The 19,706-nt window shown below is 36.6% G+C and overlaps 2 protein-coding genes across 2 annotated transcripts in view; both read left to right on the forward strand.

Annotated features, from left to right (window-relative positions):
- On the forward strand, nt 1–19,456 carry si:dkey-178e17.1 (tricarboxylate transport protein B, mitochondrial). The gene is made up of 9 exons (XM_020929992.2): nt 1–483; nt 10,641–10,748; nt 11,947–12,046; nt 16,104–16,242; nt 16,613–16,697; nt 16,814–16,918; nt 17,355–17,470; nt 17,579–17,652; nt 18,190–19,456. The coding sequence occupies exons 1-9, from the start codon at nt 369–371 to the stop codon at nt 18,302–18,304; spliced, it is 957 nt and encodes a 318-aa protein (XP_020785651.1). The 5' UTR covers nt 1–368; the 3' UTR covers nt 18,305–19,456.
- LOC110156446 (phosphatidylinositol 4-kinase, catalytic, alpha b) overlaps nt 19,253–19,706 on the forward strand; it is an 11,476-nt gene continuing 11,022 nt past the window's right edge. The window contains exon 1 of the mRNA XM_055161932.1: nt 19,253–19,256. Coding sequence (XP_055017907.1) covers nt 19,253–19,256 — 4 coding nt within the window. The remainder of the gene's footprint in view (nt 19,257–19,706) is intronic.

Consider the following 19,706-nt stretch of genomic DNA (forward strand, 5'->3'; position numbering starts at 1 on the left):
TTCGCAAACAGCAGCGTTTCTGGTTTGAGTTTACCCGCTTAAAGCGAACGGACTTCCAGACGGGACTGACAATTCATTTCTTACCCAAGTCACGTTTCCGCTTTGCTTTTACGCACAAGTGTCGTGATACAGCGTTGTTATAGAGACACATAAGAAATATTAGACATCGAGGAGCCCAACTTCCTCGTCTCTTGCGAGAGTCCGCCCACTGTCAACAACAGGACCAGGATATGCCCAGTGTGTGAGATCAACGCATCCAGCGGAGCGCAACCACAGCGCGCGTGTGTTGCGCTCTCCTCTCACCAGGAAACTTTGATAACATTCATATCAAGTAGGAAAAAGCAAATAGTTTGAGTTTTTCTTCAAAGATGGACAAAGAAGGACGAGCTTTCATGAGTCCCTTCCACAGACCGCGCTGCCTGGCAGCGGCTGCTCCTGCGGGGAAAGCCAAGTTGACGCACCCGGGCAAGGCGATTCTAGCTGGTGAGTTCACTATGTTCTTAAAGAACTTAATGTAACTTTTTGTTTTAACTACGAATAATAATTTTTAACAGTTTGGGACTTTAAACTAAAATCAAATTTGAGGTTTTGGCACAAAATCATGTTCATTTTATGTGAAGCCTCACACTTAACAGCCCAGTCATCCTATGACAGATATAGAGTATATCCACATCTTATAGAATTACTGATGAATTAGCTGCTGGTTGGTTTATTGATCCATTCAGTGGAACAGGATTAAACAGTACAAACAATAATAGCTTAGTCATAACAACAAAAAGAACTGAATAACATAATGCCTATGCCTTTTATTGACTTTGGAGCCAGATTACACTGTCAGTGTGGTTTTAGCCGCTGCTTTGACTGTAGCACAGTCTGGAGAGCCCCTCCTGTCTGTCTGTGGATCAGGACACTTCATGTGGTCTAGTGATTATGGTGCACGTCTCCTGGTGCAGCTCCTGTGTAAAAGGCTCACGCTGGCAGCTGGCAGCACTGATTTCTGCTCCTATGTGTTTTGGCAACACTTTCACACTAAATATTTCATTGTTCCATATAAATTCTGTTTGATTGAAATCTGAAAATAAACAGTGAATATTAAGTTACTCTTGTCATCGAGGGGTGTAGCAGGAAATTCTGGACTCTCAGTGCAAACTATGTTGGTAGTCCCACACTGTGTGACATCTGTGTTAAATCTACATGATTTTGCTGATTTTTAGAGAACCATTTTTTTTTTTTTTTTTTTGCAAAGAACCCTGCAAACAAGTACCCTTTATCCCCCGATATAATGTCCCCGCCTGTTATAACAATACAGGCCTGTTATAACAATACTGTCTACTTCTTATTAACAGATGCGGCAACTGAAATGTGGTTGTTACAGATAGTCTTCCCTTTCATTCCTGCGCCTGATTGACTGGTTTTGCCCCATGTTGCACAGCTCAGTTTGTCCTGTGTTTTTGATTGGTGCTGCGGCCTGTCTGTCCAGTTTGGCAACAATATCACATCATGTTTCTTACTCTGCTGCTCTGGCCTTGCTGCTACATAGTACAGAGTTCTTAAAAAGCATTTGTTTTAAATAGCAGGACAGTAATATATTATTGGCATTGCGACAGTGACAGGTGAAGTGGGAAACAGTTGGCCTGCTCAATTATGGAAAATTACCACAATTATTTTGGATGTAATTTTACTAATACAAGAAAAGCTTAACTTGTAGATGATGAATCTTTTTAACTTTATTAACAGAGAACATTGGTGAATATGGGGGAGTGATGGGTGAGTCAACTGATCCAGCAACTATAAGACGTCAATGCTGGTAATAACGGCACTTGATTAGGTGTCAGAATCCAGTGTGTATCAAGGTATCAAGGCGTGTTTGCTCTTGGGGATGAGTGTTGACAAGCTATTATAAAACATATGCTGCAATATTAGGCTGGTGGTCATAATGTTATGCTGGATTCCTACAATCTATGGTCACACTCATCAAGGTGGACTCAGACACTGATGATGTCATGGAGCCATCTCTCACAACATACATCAAAAGTCTTAATGGCTTACTGTAGCTCCTCATATGCTCTACTGTTCAACACACTGTTGATGTTGTTCTTATGATGTCATGAAGCTGTAGTTTTCAAAAGAAGTGTGTTCAAAAATATCAAAATATTGATATATCATATCGTTTAATGTAATGATACAGTATCGATATCATGGGCTGCTGTATTGATATATTGCCAAGAGTATTGTTTGGTAATGCAAATTTTACTAAATTATTTTTGTATGGTGCCACAGTTTTGCTGCTTGTTTAGAGGAAGGAAAGTAGTTTATGCAGTACATTTGAAATATTCAGTGATAATTAAAATAGTTGTGTTTCATATTCACTTTGCACAGGAAGTGGTTCAGCAAAGACTTTAAGTATCACAGCCTTGATTTAGCCCTTTTTTATTTGAACCCTATTGAACTGATTTGAAATATATATCATATCGACTCAAAAGTGCACTGTATCGAAGTATGTATCGTATCGTAGTGATACCCAGCCCTAGTTTTCAAATTAACAGCTACCTTTTAACTTTTGTTTAGTAGAGATTGGCAATTCGGGTGAAATTATCCAGGTGATTCTAATGAAGGTGTATGGAGTTTAAAAACACACTAGAGCACTTCCTGTATTACAACATGACATCAGAACGTGGAACAGAGTGTTTTCTGTTTGAGAAAAGAACACAGAAGATTGTGTTTTATTGCAAAAGAAATGCATTCATTCAGTACATGCATTCTTACTGTGACAGATCTGTACCTTGTTTAGTGGCGTCACCTGCTTGTCTCTTTGGAGATAGACAAGTTTAATACCATACTGTGAAACATTCTAGGACAGCAAGCAAATGGTGGATCCTCCTCCAGAAAAGTTATATGGTGCATCCTTAAGTTTTACACTTACTGTCCACACAGATGAATTCTGATCTGGTTGTGTTGTTTTATAATCCATTCATATCATCACAGTCAAGATCCAAGCAGAAAACCTCAATTTAAAATGTAAATTGTTCAAAGTATTTTATTGCATCCCTCCCTGTCCTTTCCCTCTCTAATTACAGGATATGTAGTGGTAATTTACTGCTATAACTGATCTTGTATATATGTGTTGCTAACTGACCTGTATTGCACTGAGGCAAGAGGTAGACAAAGCAGAAGTAGAAGGTCGTGGTAAGAGAGGAGTTTTGAGTGCTGTATGGTCTTCCACTGGTCTCTCTCTCTCTGTCTCTCTTTCTTGCTCTGGAGTCTAAACTGTGTCATGCTCAAAGCGACCTGAGGGCACAAACCTGAATGAACTACACACCTGATTTAATATCTTTGCAATATCTTTTTTTAAACAGTTCAGTTGGTGTGTTATTGATGGCATGTGTTTTCTCATAAAAAATAATACTTCTAGGTGCTAAGACCATTTCCAACTGTGTTTTGATTTGCATATTTCTGCAAATTAGAATTCTCAGTGCTGCAAAGTTTGCTACAATTTCTGGAATTGTCAATCTGTACTGAACCAGGTGAAGTGTAGTTGTTAACTTGAAAACTACCGCTTCATGACATTACAAGGTAGAACAGAGCATTTGGAGCTTTGGAGATGTAGACAGACTAATAATAAAGATTACTCAAACATGTGTGAATGAAAGAGAACACAACTCCAGGTATGTTTTTGAGGAGGTAACAGCATTATAACATGATATAAAGTTAGCAGGAGCCAATTTTGTGCAATATAGGACCTTAAGAGTTGTAAATGTTTTAATCTGATTTAAGTTGCTGTGTACTCTTAGAGGGTCTTTCACTGCTCACACAGCCCACTCCTCTGTGCTCCTGGGGGCAGGCTCTCAGACGACCAGACCACATCATAAATCACACCACTCCCCTCTCTCTCAATCTCTCTCTCTCCCTCTCTCTCTCTTTCTCCCTCTCTTTTGTACAAACCAGACCAGCAGCCTTTTCTCCATCTATTCAGGCATCATTTGAAATCATTCAAGTAGTATCATAATAAAGCAATGTTTGAACCTCTAATCAGAAAAGATTAGTTCTTCTTAAAGGTGCATTGCTCAACTTTTCTGGTTCGCTACCTACTTGTCTCCATGGAGATGTTATTTCTTTGCCTTGAATTTTTATTGGTATGATGTTAAACTCACATTTATTCATTACGAGTGTTTGTATTTCTCAAAAATACCATAATTCTTTCTGTGAATAGGGACAAATCTCCACAGATCTGAATTGTAATGTAGTGTAGTGTTGTTACCTGCTTGTCTTCCTTGTGATAGGTTTAATCTGTACTGAGGAACATTCTAGGCAAAGCAATAATATTTCCATGGAGACAATCAGGGAGCATTAGCCAGGCTGGCGCCACCTAGTGCCTCAACTCAATTAAATTTCTTTCCAGCGACTAGGTCAGGAATCAGAATACACTAGATGGTTCGCAAAAACCCTGGAATTGCAAGTTCAGGCACCAGTCACTCAGCGAAGAGCCATTCATTCTGTGTTGGCAATGATTCCCAAGATTGAGGATTTAAAGCCGGAACAAAGAGAATGTTCAAGTGAATTTTATCACGAGGAAAGAAGCGTAATATACCAGTTAGCCCCTTTAGCGATAACATACGTCACACCCGATTGGTTAAATGAAAAAAGTACCTGCCTACTGTTGAGCGAATGAATTCTAACACTGCGGTTAAAAGGTTTCTAAGAAGTTAAACCGGCTGATGAATCAGGCTAAGGTGGCATACCCTCCACTAGAAATGTTACATAGATCACTTTTAATGTAAAAGAATAACTTTTAGGTATAAACCAAAAGAAAACATTAATGGTGTATTCATTGCAAATCCTTACGTATTTGATTTGCATATCACACCTCATCTCACACCCATAGTTGCCACTTGCTCCGTAATTGTCTCTAAGTTGCAACATCCAGAATTTAGTCTGTGGGTTCAGTCCTGGTGAAACTACTATTTGTCAACACTAACAAACCTGTTCACACAAATGTCTATGCTGTAGGCTTTTTCCAGTTCCCATGTAAAATTCATAAACTTGTAATTAAGATCCTGTTAATTAGAGTGTTGTCGAGGACAGGGGAAGTCCAAAGGATGAATGGTGTACATTAATTATTCCTTTTATCTTTTGCATAAAGAAAATTATTTATCAGTCAAATTATGGATGCATTAATGATGTTTCTTATTTAACTCTCATGTTATAGATGTTATTGTCCCAACGCAATAGTCTAATAATTCGATATAGGGCTGTGAAATTATTCAAATTTTAATTTAAATTCAGATTCAGTAATTATGTCCACAGCCAGTCCTCAGTCAGTGAAAACATGTAGTTTATTTATTTATTTATTTGATAGGGACAAATATGTACATTAGATGTTTATACTACAACATTTATAGCCAAGGCTAATTCTCAATGTCCATCCCTAGAAGGGCTTTTACAGAAACACATACACACACATAAAAAAAAAACAAAAAACCAAAACACAGGGCTCATATTATAATGAACTGCTTGCCTGCTCATTGCTTGTTTTGTGAGTAACATAATGTTGTTTCCTCATCACAGCCATACCTGGAGTTGTGTTTTGTTTCATTCATTCATATTTAACACACAAACCCTGCATATTTAGGAGTTCTACTTTCGAACAGAAAACATTCTGAAAACTACCACTACATGACATCATAAGGTGGAGCAGAGCATTTTGAGCTTTCGATGTAGACAGACTACTAATAATAAAGGTTAATCAAACATGTGTAAATAAAACAGGAGGTAACTACATTATAACATGGCTTAAAGCTCACAAGAGTGCATTTTGAACTTTAAGTTCCAGAACTGTATATTGACAGCAATTTTTTTTGTTATTATTATTATTATATTATTATTATTACAATTTTTGTCGTATCGCCAGGCCCTAGTTTGATGTGAGCCGTCTTAGATACATACAGAATTGGCAGTACATTCATGACTATGGTGGTTTTTGTTAATGTGTGTGTGGTTAAGATATTGGTCTTCATAAACATCTGTATTAGATTATTATATATTATACAATAGTGTGTATTCATTAGTGTGAGAGTGAGTGAGGAGCAGATGTGTAGGGGGCTCATTAGATCTAAGTGTCACTCCCTCACAGCTGTGTTCCCCCTGGTCCCCGTCCATGGTTCAAGCAGCTACAACCTGACACGAGAAGAGTTCAAGTCTTGAGAAATCTAAATCTATTTGAAACAGGTTCCAATACTTATTATGCAGAGAATATGTATTAACGTAGGAGTTAACAAACCCTAGCAAAAACATTTAAAAGATTAGATTGCCCAAAAACATTCATTTAAATTTTATTTTTGTTAAAACTGAGATTATTTAGCAACCATTCATGGACATCTCTCTCAGTACATCATCAACATGAAAATCAATGTTGTGTTTGTTAAATATAGGGGAAGCATATACAGGCTAAAAAGAACAGGTCCCAGTGTGCTTCCTTGAGGCATACCACACTTTAGCTCAGTTACAGCAGACGAGCACATCCTTAGCTTGACAGAAAAGGTCCTGTCTCTCAGTTAAGTCTTAATTTAATTTTAGTCCAGTGCCTCTAATTCCCAGTATGTAGCTTTTCTAGTAGGGGCTGTTATTGTTTTGCTTGGAATGTTTCAGGGAATGGCATTAAACTCTTTTATCTTGCATTTATTCTGTGTTTAGGTTTATTGCTAGTTCAAATGCCATTCTGCAGAACATTTCAGGAAAAGGGACAAGCAGGTGGCCAGACCTTCCACCAGAAGTTACACAGCAAAGTCAGCATCCAATATGTTGCTTGCCCAATAGTCTGTACTGTACACAATATTAAGTTATACTGTGCTTATACATTTCAGATATGCTCAACAAAAACAACATCCAACTCCAAATCATAGCTGTGATCTTAGATATGTCCATTTATATATATAGTCTATGCTTCAAACACATCCAGTTAAAATTGCAGTTTACACAATTGGGTTTTTAAAATGTATTTAAAACTTAGGAGTTGGTTCAAATCTAATCTGTTATTCAGTTAAAATAAGTGTTAGAATTTAGATACGTCTGCTTATTAAAACACGTCAAATTGCAGTTTTCATAGCCAGTTTTAGGCCTTCCTGCTTGTTGTGTTGTTTTCTTCACACCGTGTATTGTTGTGTTCAATGCGTTTCTTCACACTGTGTATGTGTATAAAATATAACATTGGTGAAAACTGTAAAATACCTCACCTGAAAAGCTCATAAAAGAAAACAGATTTCCTTCACTCCAAATACCTGGGCAATACCATTTGTGTCCCTCCTCCTGTGATTGGAAGTGCCAAGTATGCATTTGGAAGGATTGATTTTATGACAGTGGCAAAGAGAAGCTGGCAGCTACGAGCAATAGGGACAGTGAGAAAAATTAGGAAAGGGAGATAGGACCAGACTATGAAGATAAAGATTAATGGTCTTTCCAGTCTGAAGCCATGTTTGGCAGGTTTTCCCAATTCATTTACAATGTCATTTTTAAGAGGGCGTGTTGCCGAGGAGGAGACTGCAAAATGGAGCAGAAGACAAACAAGCAGCATGGGTCGGCCTTAGACGAGGATTGATCAGGTGTTTGTGGTCCTGCTGCCTGGGTTTATACTACAGTCTGTAACAAATGAGAGGCGCGAGGAGTTTCTTCACCAAAACGCACTAACCCACTGACGCTGCTGGTGCTGGCGGTAATGGTCTGGAGCACTATAGATCAGTCTTGATTTATGTTGGTGATCAGCTCTGCATGTGTTATAGAGGAAGGAGAGCACATGTGTGGTACACTACAGTATAGGATGTGGTCACTAATGTTGTGGCTCATTGAATGGATTGTATAGTCAAATTCATACTAACAAATAATCAGTTGACAACAGTAGGGGTTATTTTAGTGTTTGTCTCAAATCTGCTTGGGCTATAGCCAGGTTGATGCCACCTAGTGCCTTCTCAATTTCATTTCCAGCAACTAAGTTAGGAATCGGAATACATTAGATGGTTTGCAAGAACCCTGGAAGCTGTAGACCACGCACCTGCCAATCAGTGAAGAGCTGTGAAGCCATGACGTCAAACTCAAGCGCCTGCCTGGGTCCCTTTTGTGGTACAGCAAAACAGTAAACAAAGCGGTCGAGATGGATGTAGACAAAGCCATACAGTCTGTGTTGGCAACAATTCCTGAGATCGAGGATTTAAAGCCGGGACAAAGAGAATGTTTGGTGAATTTTATCAAGGGGAAAGACGTTATTGCTCTTCTTCCTACAGGATTTGGGAAAAGCTTAATACCAGTTTGCCCCGTTAGCGGCGCATTACATACGTCATAACTAATTAGCAGCAATTAGTTAAATAAAAAAAGTACCCGCCTACCATCGAGCGAACGAATTCTAATGCTGCGAGGTCAGACAGTTTCCATGAAGTGAAACCGGCTGATGAATCAGGCTAGTAGGGTTAGGCCTGTCACGATAAAAACATTTTGAAGTGTGATATATTACTGAAGTAAATATAGACGATAAATGATAATACTGAATCTAATTTAGCTGACTCACACGATAACACAAAATCAGACCAAAACCAAAAAATAATAATAATAATAATTCTAAATTGTTCAAATGTATGAGCTGCAATAAATAAATTGCATAATTAATCACTTTCATTATCAGTTCATACCTCTACAGTTCAAATCTTATTGTAATGCAAAAAAATTACCAAAAGGTTCTCACTAGGGCAAAGAAAAGTACATATGATAACTATTGATCCCCATAATAAGTTGATATTTATAGTAATTAGCAAGACAAGATGAGATTTGACCCAAGAGAATGAGACAAGACCAGATTTTGACATAATAAATAAATTGTGCGATCCAGTTTAAACATTTTCAGTTACAATTTTTGGATTTGTTAAATTAATATTTTTGCTGTCATTGTGGTATAGCTAAGTCAAATCATGGGTTCGTAGTCTTGTAGCAATTTTATCATTTATTAAATTTTATCTTTTATTAAATTGTGTAGTATTGTCAAATAAATAATTTTCTTCCTGATTAATATACACACATATTAATGCATTTTCTAATTTAATGTAAATGATAAACAAGCCAATATAGTATATTTGTGCCAGATAATAGAAAAACACCTTAATGGAAATAGGCCTATACTGGCTCCAAAGTAAAAGCCATTTTGCTCTATTGATTTCCTTTATTAAATTATTGGCTCTTGCTGATAAAGAGGCTTTTAGGCCTGTCTAACAAATGAGGCTTGGAGGAAATGGCTCTTATCCAGCATGAGAACATCACTGCAGCACGAAGCATTACATTTCTTAAACTACTGACATAAATATGCATGATTTATATTTACTTATTGACCTGTATATTCTCAAAGCTAGTATACTATTTTAGCTTCATTGTAAATATAAAACAGTTGCCTGGCATTGAGAATTCCTGGACACTGTGCTGTTTCATTGAGCTAATGGAGGGTCCTGGCCTTGTGACGCAGACAATTTAATTAATGTTAGCTTCTCCCACTGACCTCCCTCTGCAGGACATTTGATGTACACTATTCGTTTGATCAGCAATAACTTGACTGACTGTAATCTTCTAGTAATACATTTGTGCATAATTCATTTCTCTATGTCTACAGTTATTCTCATGTAGTTCTTTGTCATATTACGTTCCTCTTTCAGTAGCAGCAGCTCTTAGTGTTTATTGAGCTGGAGCCATTTGGACCAACTGAAATGACCCATGACGTAATGTCTCCTCCTCCTGCTTGTTATTCAAAGGCCTTTAAATCAGACAGCTTTAGACAAGTACTGAGATGAACCTGTGAAGTTCTATTTCAGAAAAACTACTACCAAATTTTATAATTTTGGCAGAAGAGGGAACAAGAGCTTCACTCATACACTGTTTGGAGGGGGCATAAAGGTATAAACCAAATGCCTCTCTGTGATGTGATCTCCCATGACAAATGGTAACCCAGGTTTTGGTGTGATTTTTAATTAAGCTAACAGAAGCCACAGTTGTCACAATAGAAATTCATATTTGATTTTGATAAAGATTAGATAAAAATGTTAATACTACAATGAATATTTTTATAGACAATAACATGTAATTTATTCACAAAATAAGAGAGAGAAAGATACTTTATAGCAGGTAGGGTGAGCAGATCTGTGTCAGGGCAATTTCAGGAGGAGCCAAAAGTGACCCTCCTCTGTGGCCCTCCACTTTGTTGTTTCAGCTAATGATGAAATGGTTAATGTCCTCAAGGTATTTCCTCTGGAAGGTCTTCTGCTGCATTTGCTGTCACACATGGTGTAAAAAGCATGTAGAGTCTCAGTTGTTCTTTCTTAAACATTTGAAATGTATTTAGATTATTCTAAAACTGTTCAGGACAGGTCAAAGTAAATTTTATGTGATATTGTTCAGTGTCGATGCTTGTTGCAATGAGTCTAGTTTTTGTTGTGGTTTTAATATTGATCTGTATCTGGGTATACATTTTGACAACTCTATAGTACTCTACTATACTCTAAGTGCATATTAGTACAAACCAGGATGTACTTAATGAACTCTACCCAATGATGACACTGTTAAAATGTTTCTGTTGTTTGTTGTTTCCTTTACTGATCAGGCGATGTGTTGTTTTACAGGTGGGATTGCAGGAGGCATAGAGATCTGCATTACTTTCCCCACAGAGTACGTGAAGACTCAGTTACAGCTCGATGAAAAAGCCAACCCACCCAAATACAGGGGCATAGGTGAGTGCCAGCTTGTCAAAGCCTGATCCTGTCAGATCTGGTTAGTACTTGGATGGGACACTGCTGGGAAAATCAGATGCCTCAGTGGGCCGCCAGTTGCAAATACTGTCATAGTGTCCTTAGGCAAGGCATTTTACCCACATTGCCTAGTATGAAAGTGATGTGTACGTGAGTGATGGTGGTGGTCAGAGGGGCCGATGATGCAAATTGGCAGCCGTGCTTCTGTCAGTTTGCCCCAGGGCAGCTGTGGCTTGCTACCACCGAATGAATGAATAATGATCTGTAAAAAACGTCTTTGTGACATATGTCTGTGAAAGCGCTATATAAATAAAAACTTACTTACTTACGTACTGTCCTCCATATCTCTGTCTGTTCTTTTTCCAATCCCCTGCTTCTCCAAGGAGCTCATTATCTAATTACCCATCATCCCTAGCTACATTAGGGAATCTGGCAGGCTGTCACTATTCTTGTTTATATGACATAAAACAGACCAGTGCACACGAGCACCATCAATACACATGCAAAGAGGAAGTGCAGGAGTGTGCGTATCTCAGTCTGCAGTAATGAGAACCGGAGACAGCTGTTGCGTCTCTGCTCCGTTAACTAAGGTGCACTAAAACCGTACTTGAGTGCTCCTGGAAACTTGAAAGAAATGCTACAACTGGAGGTTTAAACTTAAAGTGCATGAATTAGGATACACATCTCACTAAAACATAGTTCACATCAAATTATATGAAAGAACTTATAAAAAAAAGCATTAAAAAATAATTTTACTTTGGCTACTGGTTAGACACAGGGAGCAGATACGTACAGGTAATTCCTTGACTGTTACCTAGCAACCGCATGTCTAATTTGTACAATGGTTATGATTAGACTCATAAAAACAAATGACGACGATGGTATTTATTTTGTTAAATGAAGCATTTTGGATGGAATTTTCATAGGTAGACATAGATAAAGACATAGGACATAGATAGAGGTATTCCATTTGAACTCACTACTGCTTCCTGTATTTTCGTAGTTTTCTTCTGAACTTTTTTCCTAACACTTGACTGATGAAAAATATCTACCACATGTTCTATCCCACTAAACCAAGTAGCCTACTGATTAGAGAAGCATGAAAACCTGTTATGTGCACTTTAATTTATTTTCTGAATAAAAATACTCATTTGTTTTTGCTGTGCTGTGATTTGTGGAGGTGACTGTGTAAAGCAGACCGTGCAGAGTCATGGCGTTAAAGGGTTGTACAGAGGCCTCAGCTCACTGCTCTATGGATCAATACCCAAGTCTGCAGTCAGGTTTGTCACACTCTGTCACTAACAATCACTAACGCATACATTAGAGAAACAATCGTTTACTCGTATATGAAGGTACTAATGAATCTTTTTCAACAAATTTCATGTAAACAACCTTAAATGACCCCAAATGATCTGCTTTGGATCAACATAAAATACAGTAAGTATAGTAGGGTATGGTAATGCAGTGCTTCTTATTAACAGAATAGCCTATGCTTGCCCCCTCATATTTTAAAATTCTCCCCCAGAGTCTAAAAAGAACATGGACTAAACACTGGCATAACAAAATTGTACTTATATTCTCCTTATATTGTCATTCACATAAAAAGCAGTAATTTTCATAAAGGCTGGGCAGTAGGTGACATTAAATTCAAAATATACAAAATAAATTATTCGTTTCTAGAAAGTATTTATGCCACCATAGTCTGAGTTAAACAAAAATGGAAAACACTGTTGATGAAAAATAATATATCAATATTTCTTTCTCCAAAATCTGTGAAAATGTGCTTAGAATTGTCTCAGTTTAAGTGTATTACACAGAAAAGTGGACTGTATGGACTGTAAAATTAAACCCAAATGTTACTATACACTTTTTTTCGAAAGATTACACTGCCAATTTTGATCCTCTTTGTTTCTCGTCAGCTTTTTGACACTTTTATTGACAACATGCTTCAGTTTACAATTTTGCATATATCTATAAAACATCAATTTAAACTAACTTTGTTAGTGGCGAGGGCCAAATATTATCTGTTGTAATGTTTTCTGCTTACCTCCCACATTTAGTCTTTATTGTGTTTACATACCAAGCATAATCTCTTTTAACAACAATCTAATGAAAAACCTATATTGTCTCAGTAGACTCAGACTGGTGTAGTGTGGGCGTGTGTGTGTTACAGTAAGTGTGACCAAATGACAGCTCTTAGCTCAATGCCATTATGATCCTGTACCTGGAACTGCTAGCTCCAATTATTCAACTCTATTACCCACAATGCTTTGCCTAAATGCCAGCGTAGCCTCCGGTATAATTATGTTATTTTTCATTCAAGTGGCATTTCTCTTGAGCGTGCTCGTGGTGGTGCATGTGGTAGTGCACCAATAAGAAAGCCTTTATTCTTCAGTCTTTGTATGAGTCTGTTGTTGTGTTATTTTGTGTTGTGTGTGTTGTGTGTGTGTGTGTGTGTTGTATGTGTGTGTATGTGTCTTGTGCGTGTGTGTGTGTGTGTGGTGCTGGAGGGTACAAGCTTGTCTGTTCTATAGTGAGACAGGCTCATTCAGGCGGAGCTAAAATGCCACTCAAAGTGACGCCGAGTCTCAATAGAGTGACCACTGTGAACTCTGGTGGAGATGGGGACAATATTTTACTGTAGAAATGACTTAACTGTCAACTGTGGGAGAACTGCCTCTTAGGTCAAAATAAAATAAATGTGCAGAGTAGAGATGTAAGCTTTGACTTGTTTAATCGATTAATGGGTCAGTGGAGTCTTAGTTGACCAAAATGTGTATTAGAAGTTAGTGAGTGAATGAATTAGCTGATTTGGTATTTTTTGGAATTTATTTGTAAAAAGGCAGATGTATCTCATGATAAATTACAAGTTTAACTTGTCTTATATATTATATATATACTGTAAATACTTTGTTTCTTAGTATTTACATGAACATATTTTTTGTTTGAGTTCCTGTGCAGTTGTAGTCTTGTGATTACAGTTTGGGTCAAATACATAATAATAGTTTTGAGAGATTTTGTCAGGCCCAACTAAAACTTTCTTTTAGTCATTTTCAGCCCTAGAGCATTTTGCATGTAAAACCTCATTGTCCTGTCAAGAAATACACATTTTAATGTTTGGTGAAAAGAATCATCCCCATTATCTAAAAGATGCCCATTAAATTTCAACTGTCTGGCAGAGCTTGACAAAATTGTTGATTTAACCAAAGAAAGGTTAGAAAATCAAACAGTGAAACAGTCAGTTGTTAATAACAGAGAGATTGACCAACATTCACAGGAAATAAGCAAACTTAAAACTGTCCCAGGACAGACCCTGTCCTGAAACCCCTCTTCTCTGAAGGAAAAAAAAAAAAAAAACAGCAGCAAAAGTCTTGGTTTATAAAATCAAACTTTTTCAATGAAAAATAAAAGTTAATGTGACATAAGCAGATAGATTTGCACTATAGATAGATTCTACTGAAATGGCGTAAATAATCACATTTATAGATTCATATTAACCAATTAATCTCAACATCCCTACAAGGAAACTGCCACTTAGGTCAATAAAACAAACCGGCTAAATGAATGCAATTAGAACAGAAATGCACACAACAGAAAGAGTAATATTTAAAATGTTTATTTGATTAAAAAAGATAAGAGTAGGAATAAATATAGCAGGAATGATGATAACACTGCAAATAAGAGATTAAAAAGATGCTACTTTTAGAAATTAATTACTTTCCCTATTGAATTTTATATTGAAATGACAGGACAATCAAAGAAGGACACTCTTCATGACCAAGTGAGGTGATTCTTTTTGAAATATGTCCAAAAGCTTGTCATGTTTCTGCTGACCATTTTGTGGGGGCCATTTTTCGATCCATTCTCCTCTGCTGTGTGACTGTGTCCCCTCCCATTCTCTCTCCTTCCATTAACTGATTGCCCGCAGAGGAGCACAGAGGAGGCTGTGCTAAGAGGGTCGACCTTTTTATCTTTTTAACTCTACGTTTTCTGTCATGTTCCCCTCTTCCTGGCTCATGTCCCCAAAGCTTAGTCTGTAATTGGGCTGGGAATCACAGGGTACCTCACGCTTTGATACGATAGTCAATACTATAATGGATATTAGCATGTTATGGCAATACATGCAATAGTCGATATATTGCAAATGATACTCTGTGATATACTGCTGTTTTAAAAAACTAAATACATTTTAGCAACAACATTTCTTTCTTAAACTAAAACTTGTTAAAAAATTTACATGAAATACATGAATCTATTTTAATCATGAAAACAATTAATATGTCAGGAGTATTGAATAAACAAATTTCCTTTCACTAAATAAACAACAAAATTGTAGTGCGGACATAAAAATTGCTAAAGATATCAAAAAGTGAAAGTGGTTTCCACCCTATGACCCTATGTTAGTGTCCATATCCATATCGTAATTTAACCTCACCCTAGAAGTCAACCAAAATTCCAGTATAAAGAACACATTTGGACAGTGAAAGGAGAAATTACTTTGGCAAAGAAACACAACTGGCATCAGCGTATTTTCCTCCAACGCTAATGAAAAGCATTTGTAGACAAGCTGTTTTAGAGTTAATCTTTTACTTGAAGCTGTTTGCTTAGTAAGTCATCATAGTACACAAAATAATAGCTTTTCATTGTGGGCTCTGAATGCTGGTTTTGGACCAAGTGCAGTTTGTGTTCAAAGCAAATTAAATATGGAGTTGAAGGATATGTACAATAACTTTAAAGGAAACCGATGAATTATAGACAGGAGCTGAGACAGGAACAGGTGAATAAAAATGACTGAGACAGAAGAGAAAACAAAGCATTCATCAAGCCAAGTGTCCTCCCCCACCCCTTCACTACAGGCTCTAGCCACAATTCAATTGCATCTATAAATAACCTTTCCTGTAAAGGACACAACATTTTCTGATTGCAAGATATATAAACTCCACCTCCTCCTATTTATCTATGCATAATTAGTAAAAAAAATTTACCCAACATTTTAAAGGAATAATGTAGCTTTAGGGTCAGTGCAAAATTATATAAAAAGGTGTACTGTACTTACAAGGAAACTCATTCTTAAATAATATTTTGCATAATGTATAACATGTATTTAGCATTAATTGTCATAATTGCTTGGAGGAGAAGGTAATTACCCTTTAATCAAAAAGCTGCTGGTTCAAATCATGTTCAAGCCACACCGTTCTCTTCGTCTCATGGCAGCTGTGGCTACAAAAGTAGATTATCACAATGAAAATGAAAATTGCAGTGTTTATAAAGTAAATTTTTGTCTATGTCTGTGCACCATCAGTTCCTAACTTGTGTTAATAATCTTTATTTTCTCAGATTTGGGGTATTTGAGTTCCTCAGTAATCATGCCAAAGATGAGAATGGCCGTTTGGACCCTACCAAAGGCCTGTTGTGTGGGCTGGGAGCTGGTGTGATGGAGGCAGTGGTAGTGGTCTGTCCCATGGAGACTGTCAAGGTTTGTCATCCTTCAATAACTGTATATGACGCTGAGAAGGCTACTTAAAAATGTTTTGTTTTATTAGATTACATTTTTAATGATTTATCAAACTAATTGGTTCTTAATAGGCCTACTGTTCACTCTGGCAGGGAGCTCAGCTGACAAGCCAACATTTATCAACTTAAACACAAAAGAATTATACAAGGACAAGCAAAACATTTTAACATGCAAGACTGATTTATAATACCAAGACAAAGACATAACAAGTCCACTTTATCTTGGATTGGATTGTCTCCAAGTAGGACACAATTTGGACAAGTTTATGCTCTGATAATTAGGTTTGTTTGCATAGACTTTTATGTTTTCTGTTCCTGATTTCTCTCTCAAGGTAAAATTCATCCATGACCAGACATCAGCCAATCCCAAATACAAGGGTTTCTTCCACGGAGTTAGCCAGATTGTCAAGGAACAAGGTAAATGTGTACAGCTGCTGCACTCTGCTGGTGTAGCGGTGTAACGCAGTGTTCTTTAAGTAGTCTGTGCAATTACGGTAGATAAACACTCATTCCCGTTTATATTGATCTTTTAGGATTGAGGGGGACATACCAAGGCCTCACTGCTACTGTCCTCAAACAGGGGTCCAATCAGGCTATTCGCTTCTCAGTCATGACTTTTCTAAAGAACTGGTACAAAGGTCTGTCACAATTTTAATATTTTTGATCATGAATAATTTATATTGTGGAATTGTGGAATGTGATTATTTATTGATACCATATTAATTTCTATGGTAATGTTTTAATGAAATTGTGCTGTTATTTTATAATATTGAAATTAGAGGCATTATGTAACTTTTCTGGAGGGTCCGGCACCTGCTTGTCCCCTTGATGTTATTTCTTCATGTGGAATAATGTTCCACAGTATGGCATCAAACTGATCTATCTCCATGGAGACAAGCAGGCGACACCACAAGGCCAAAATGCAAGAAAGATGTTTATTGCCATACTGAAGAACACTCTAAAAGCATGTGACAGATTCCCCACCAGAAAAGTTACATATTGCGCCTTCAATATCAGTATGTTATTATCACTAAATAATTAACTTTTGATTCTTGATTTATTTTTCATCATTAGGTGACAACCCAAACAAACCCATTAACCCCTTAGTGACTGGTACATTTGGAGCAATAGCAGGAGCCGCTAGTGTCTTTGGGAACACTCCATTAGATGTTATCAAGACAAGGATGCAGGTATATTTTAATCATAAAGTAAAAAATAAAGTAATGTACATATACAGTATGTGTATATATACTACTACGTGTATGTTCTGAGCTAACACTGTTTCTCCTTTTGTACAGGGTCTAGAGGCACACAAATATAAGAGCACCCTGGATTGTGCTGTTAAGATAATGAGGCATGAAGGACCATTGGCGTAAGTAATCTTAACATTTTATTATAACTTAGATTGGTGGGTCTTACTCAAGTTTAACTTTTACTACACAAATAATGTTTTAATTGGGTCATTTGGGAGGGGTTTGAGTTACTGAGTGTCAAAAGCTTTATGCTGAATATGATTTCATTTTAATGTTTCTTTCACCACTTTAGCTCTTTTAATTCTCTATTTGATATATTAAATGTTCACATTTTAACTTTTAACTTATGTATAAATCAGATATTAGATCCTTACTCATACTTTTTTAAAATACATATTTTTAATGAGTATATCCATACAAGATTTACAGATCACAATTTTTTCCTTTACAATTTCATATTTTTAAACCTACCATCTTAAATGTCAAATCCAAATATTATCAAAAATGAAATAAAGGGTGCAATCTGTACTTCAATTTAAGTAATACTATTTTTCCATTAATTGTACTTTTACCCGAGTACTTGCCGTGGCTATGCGCCACCCACCTCTGTGCAAATCTATAACTTGCTCATGTATGTTGTTTTCTGTTTTCTGTAGGTTTTATAAAGGCACAATTCCACGTTTGGGCCGCGTTTGTTTGGATGTGGCCATTGTCTTCATCATCTACGAGGAGGTGGTGAAGATTCTCAACGCAGTGTGGAAGACAGACTGAGCACATCTGAGTAAACTTGAAGCAGCTAAACCGTCTTTAGTATTAACATGAATGGAAGGTCACAGCTCCCTTCCACAAACATACTTGAACACAGCAGTCATTCCTGTTTAACTGTATTATTATATGTAATTAAAAGTGGAGATTGGATGGATGAATGTAATCCAATGGTGCAGTAATTACTCAAAGATAATTTATTTTGTCAGAATTATAGCCAGAAGAAAATTATGCAATTAACTGTGAAATTACAGAGAGGATCGAATAAGCCATTATATTTTGATGAAAGCCCTTACTGAGAAATCCCCAAAAATACTTAAACTCAAAAGCTATTCAGTAAGTCGCTGTAGCACCTTCCATATAAAAGCTTTTATTTAGATAATTTATTTTTTAAGGATTACTGTTCTGTCTTATGTTGCCACCAGCAGCAGTAATAATTTACAACAAGTATTTTTTGTGCCAACCACTATGCCTGCCATGAAATAGTGCTTATAGAGTTTTAGCTATACAGAAATATATTATATTTTATCAAGTTGTGTGCTTATTGTTGAATGTGTGTGAAACAAATTATTTTATATAGATCACTGTGATTATAAAACTAATTCCAGTTATAGCCCAGCATCTAGCAACTTGAAAAAAAAAAAAAAGATTTAGGTGTGTGTTCAAATGAGATGCCTTTATATTATGCACATTCCTAGAAAGACCATGGCAGATAGATCATCACATTATGAGGTATAGAATCACTGTTATTTACAATAGGTTGCAGGTTTATTCAGTTAGTTTTAGATTATAATGGATATACGTAATCAGGGTTATAACAGTTTATAAAATAAAAGGTGCCTTTTTCATTTGTTTTGTCTATTACATTGACACAACACTGGTATAAGTATGACTCTTTGTTATATAATTGTGCTTTCATATAGTAACTGTTGCAATAAACTTGACAGTCCCACTATGGGTATGTAACTGTGATGAATATTACACTAAAGAGTACTTTTAGCTGAATATCTGTGTATAAAGTGGTACTTTTCTTGGGAGTTCATGTCATTCAGTTTAACGTTTGAGTGTATGTGTTGACATTTTATGATGATTGTGTAATGAACACTGCCATGTGCTGTGGTGGTATTAAATGTAAAATGGTGGTTTGGAGGAATTTCAGATCTTGTTGTTTCTATCTTTGCTGTTGCACTACACAGAGGCTAAACATGGGGCAGGTGGATAGGGGCAAACAAAAGGGCCTTTGTTCCAGTTCTTGGCAATTGCTCTTTCTCAACTTTTTCACTTTCATTATATCTCATACATTTCCAAACATGCGACTCAAGCTGTTTTGAAAGACTGCTGTTTGTAAATATTTAGGAGTGAGATAAATTAAAAAGTTTACAGCAAAACAATTACAATAACAAAATAT

The sequence above is a fragment of the Boleophthalmus pectinirostris genome, unplaced genomic scaffold (genome assembly GCF_026225935.1).
Source record: "Boleophthalmus pectinirostris isolate CB_2022bp ecotype Guang Dong unplaced genomic scaffold, ASM2622593v1 HiC_scaffold_4, whole genome shotgun sequence".
In the NCBI taxonomy this organism is placed as follows: domain Eukaryota; kingdom Metazoa; phylum Chordata; class Actinopteri; order Gobiiformes; family Gobiidae; genus Boleophthalmus; species Boleophthalmus pectinirostris.

Coding starts and splice junctions, on each gene's coding strand:
- si:dkey-178e17.1 (XM_020929992.2), top strand. CDS start 369: ATGGACAAAGAAGGACGAGCTTTCATGAGTCCCTTCCACAGACCGCGC. Junction 484..10,640: donor GGGCAAGGCGATTCTAGCTG/GTGAGTTCACTA, acceptor GTTGTTTTACAG/GTGGGATTGCAGGAGGCATA. Junction 17,653..18,189: donor AGGCATGAAGGACCATTGGC/GTAAGTAATCTT, acceptor TGTTTTCTGTAG/GTTTTATAAAGGCACAATTC.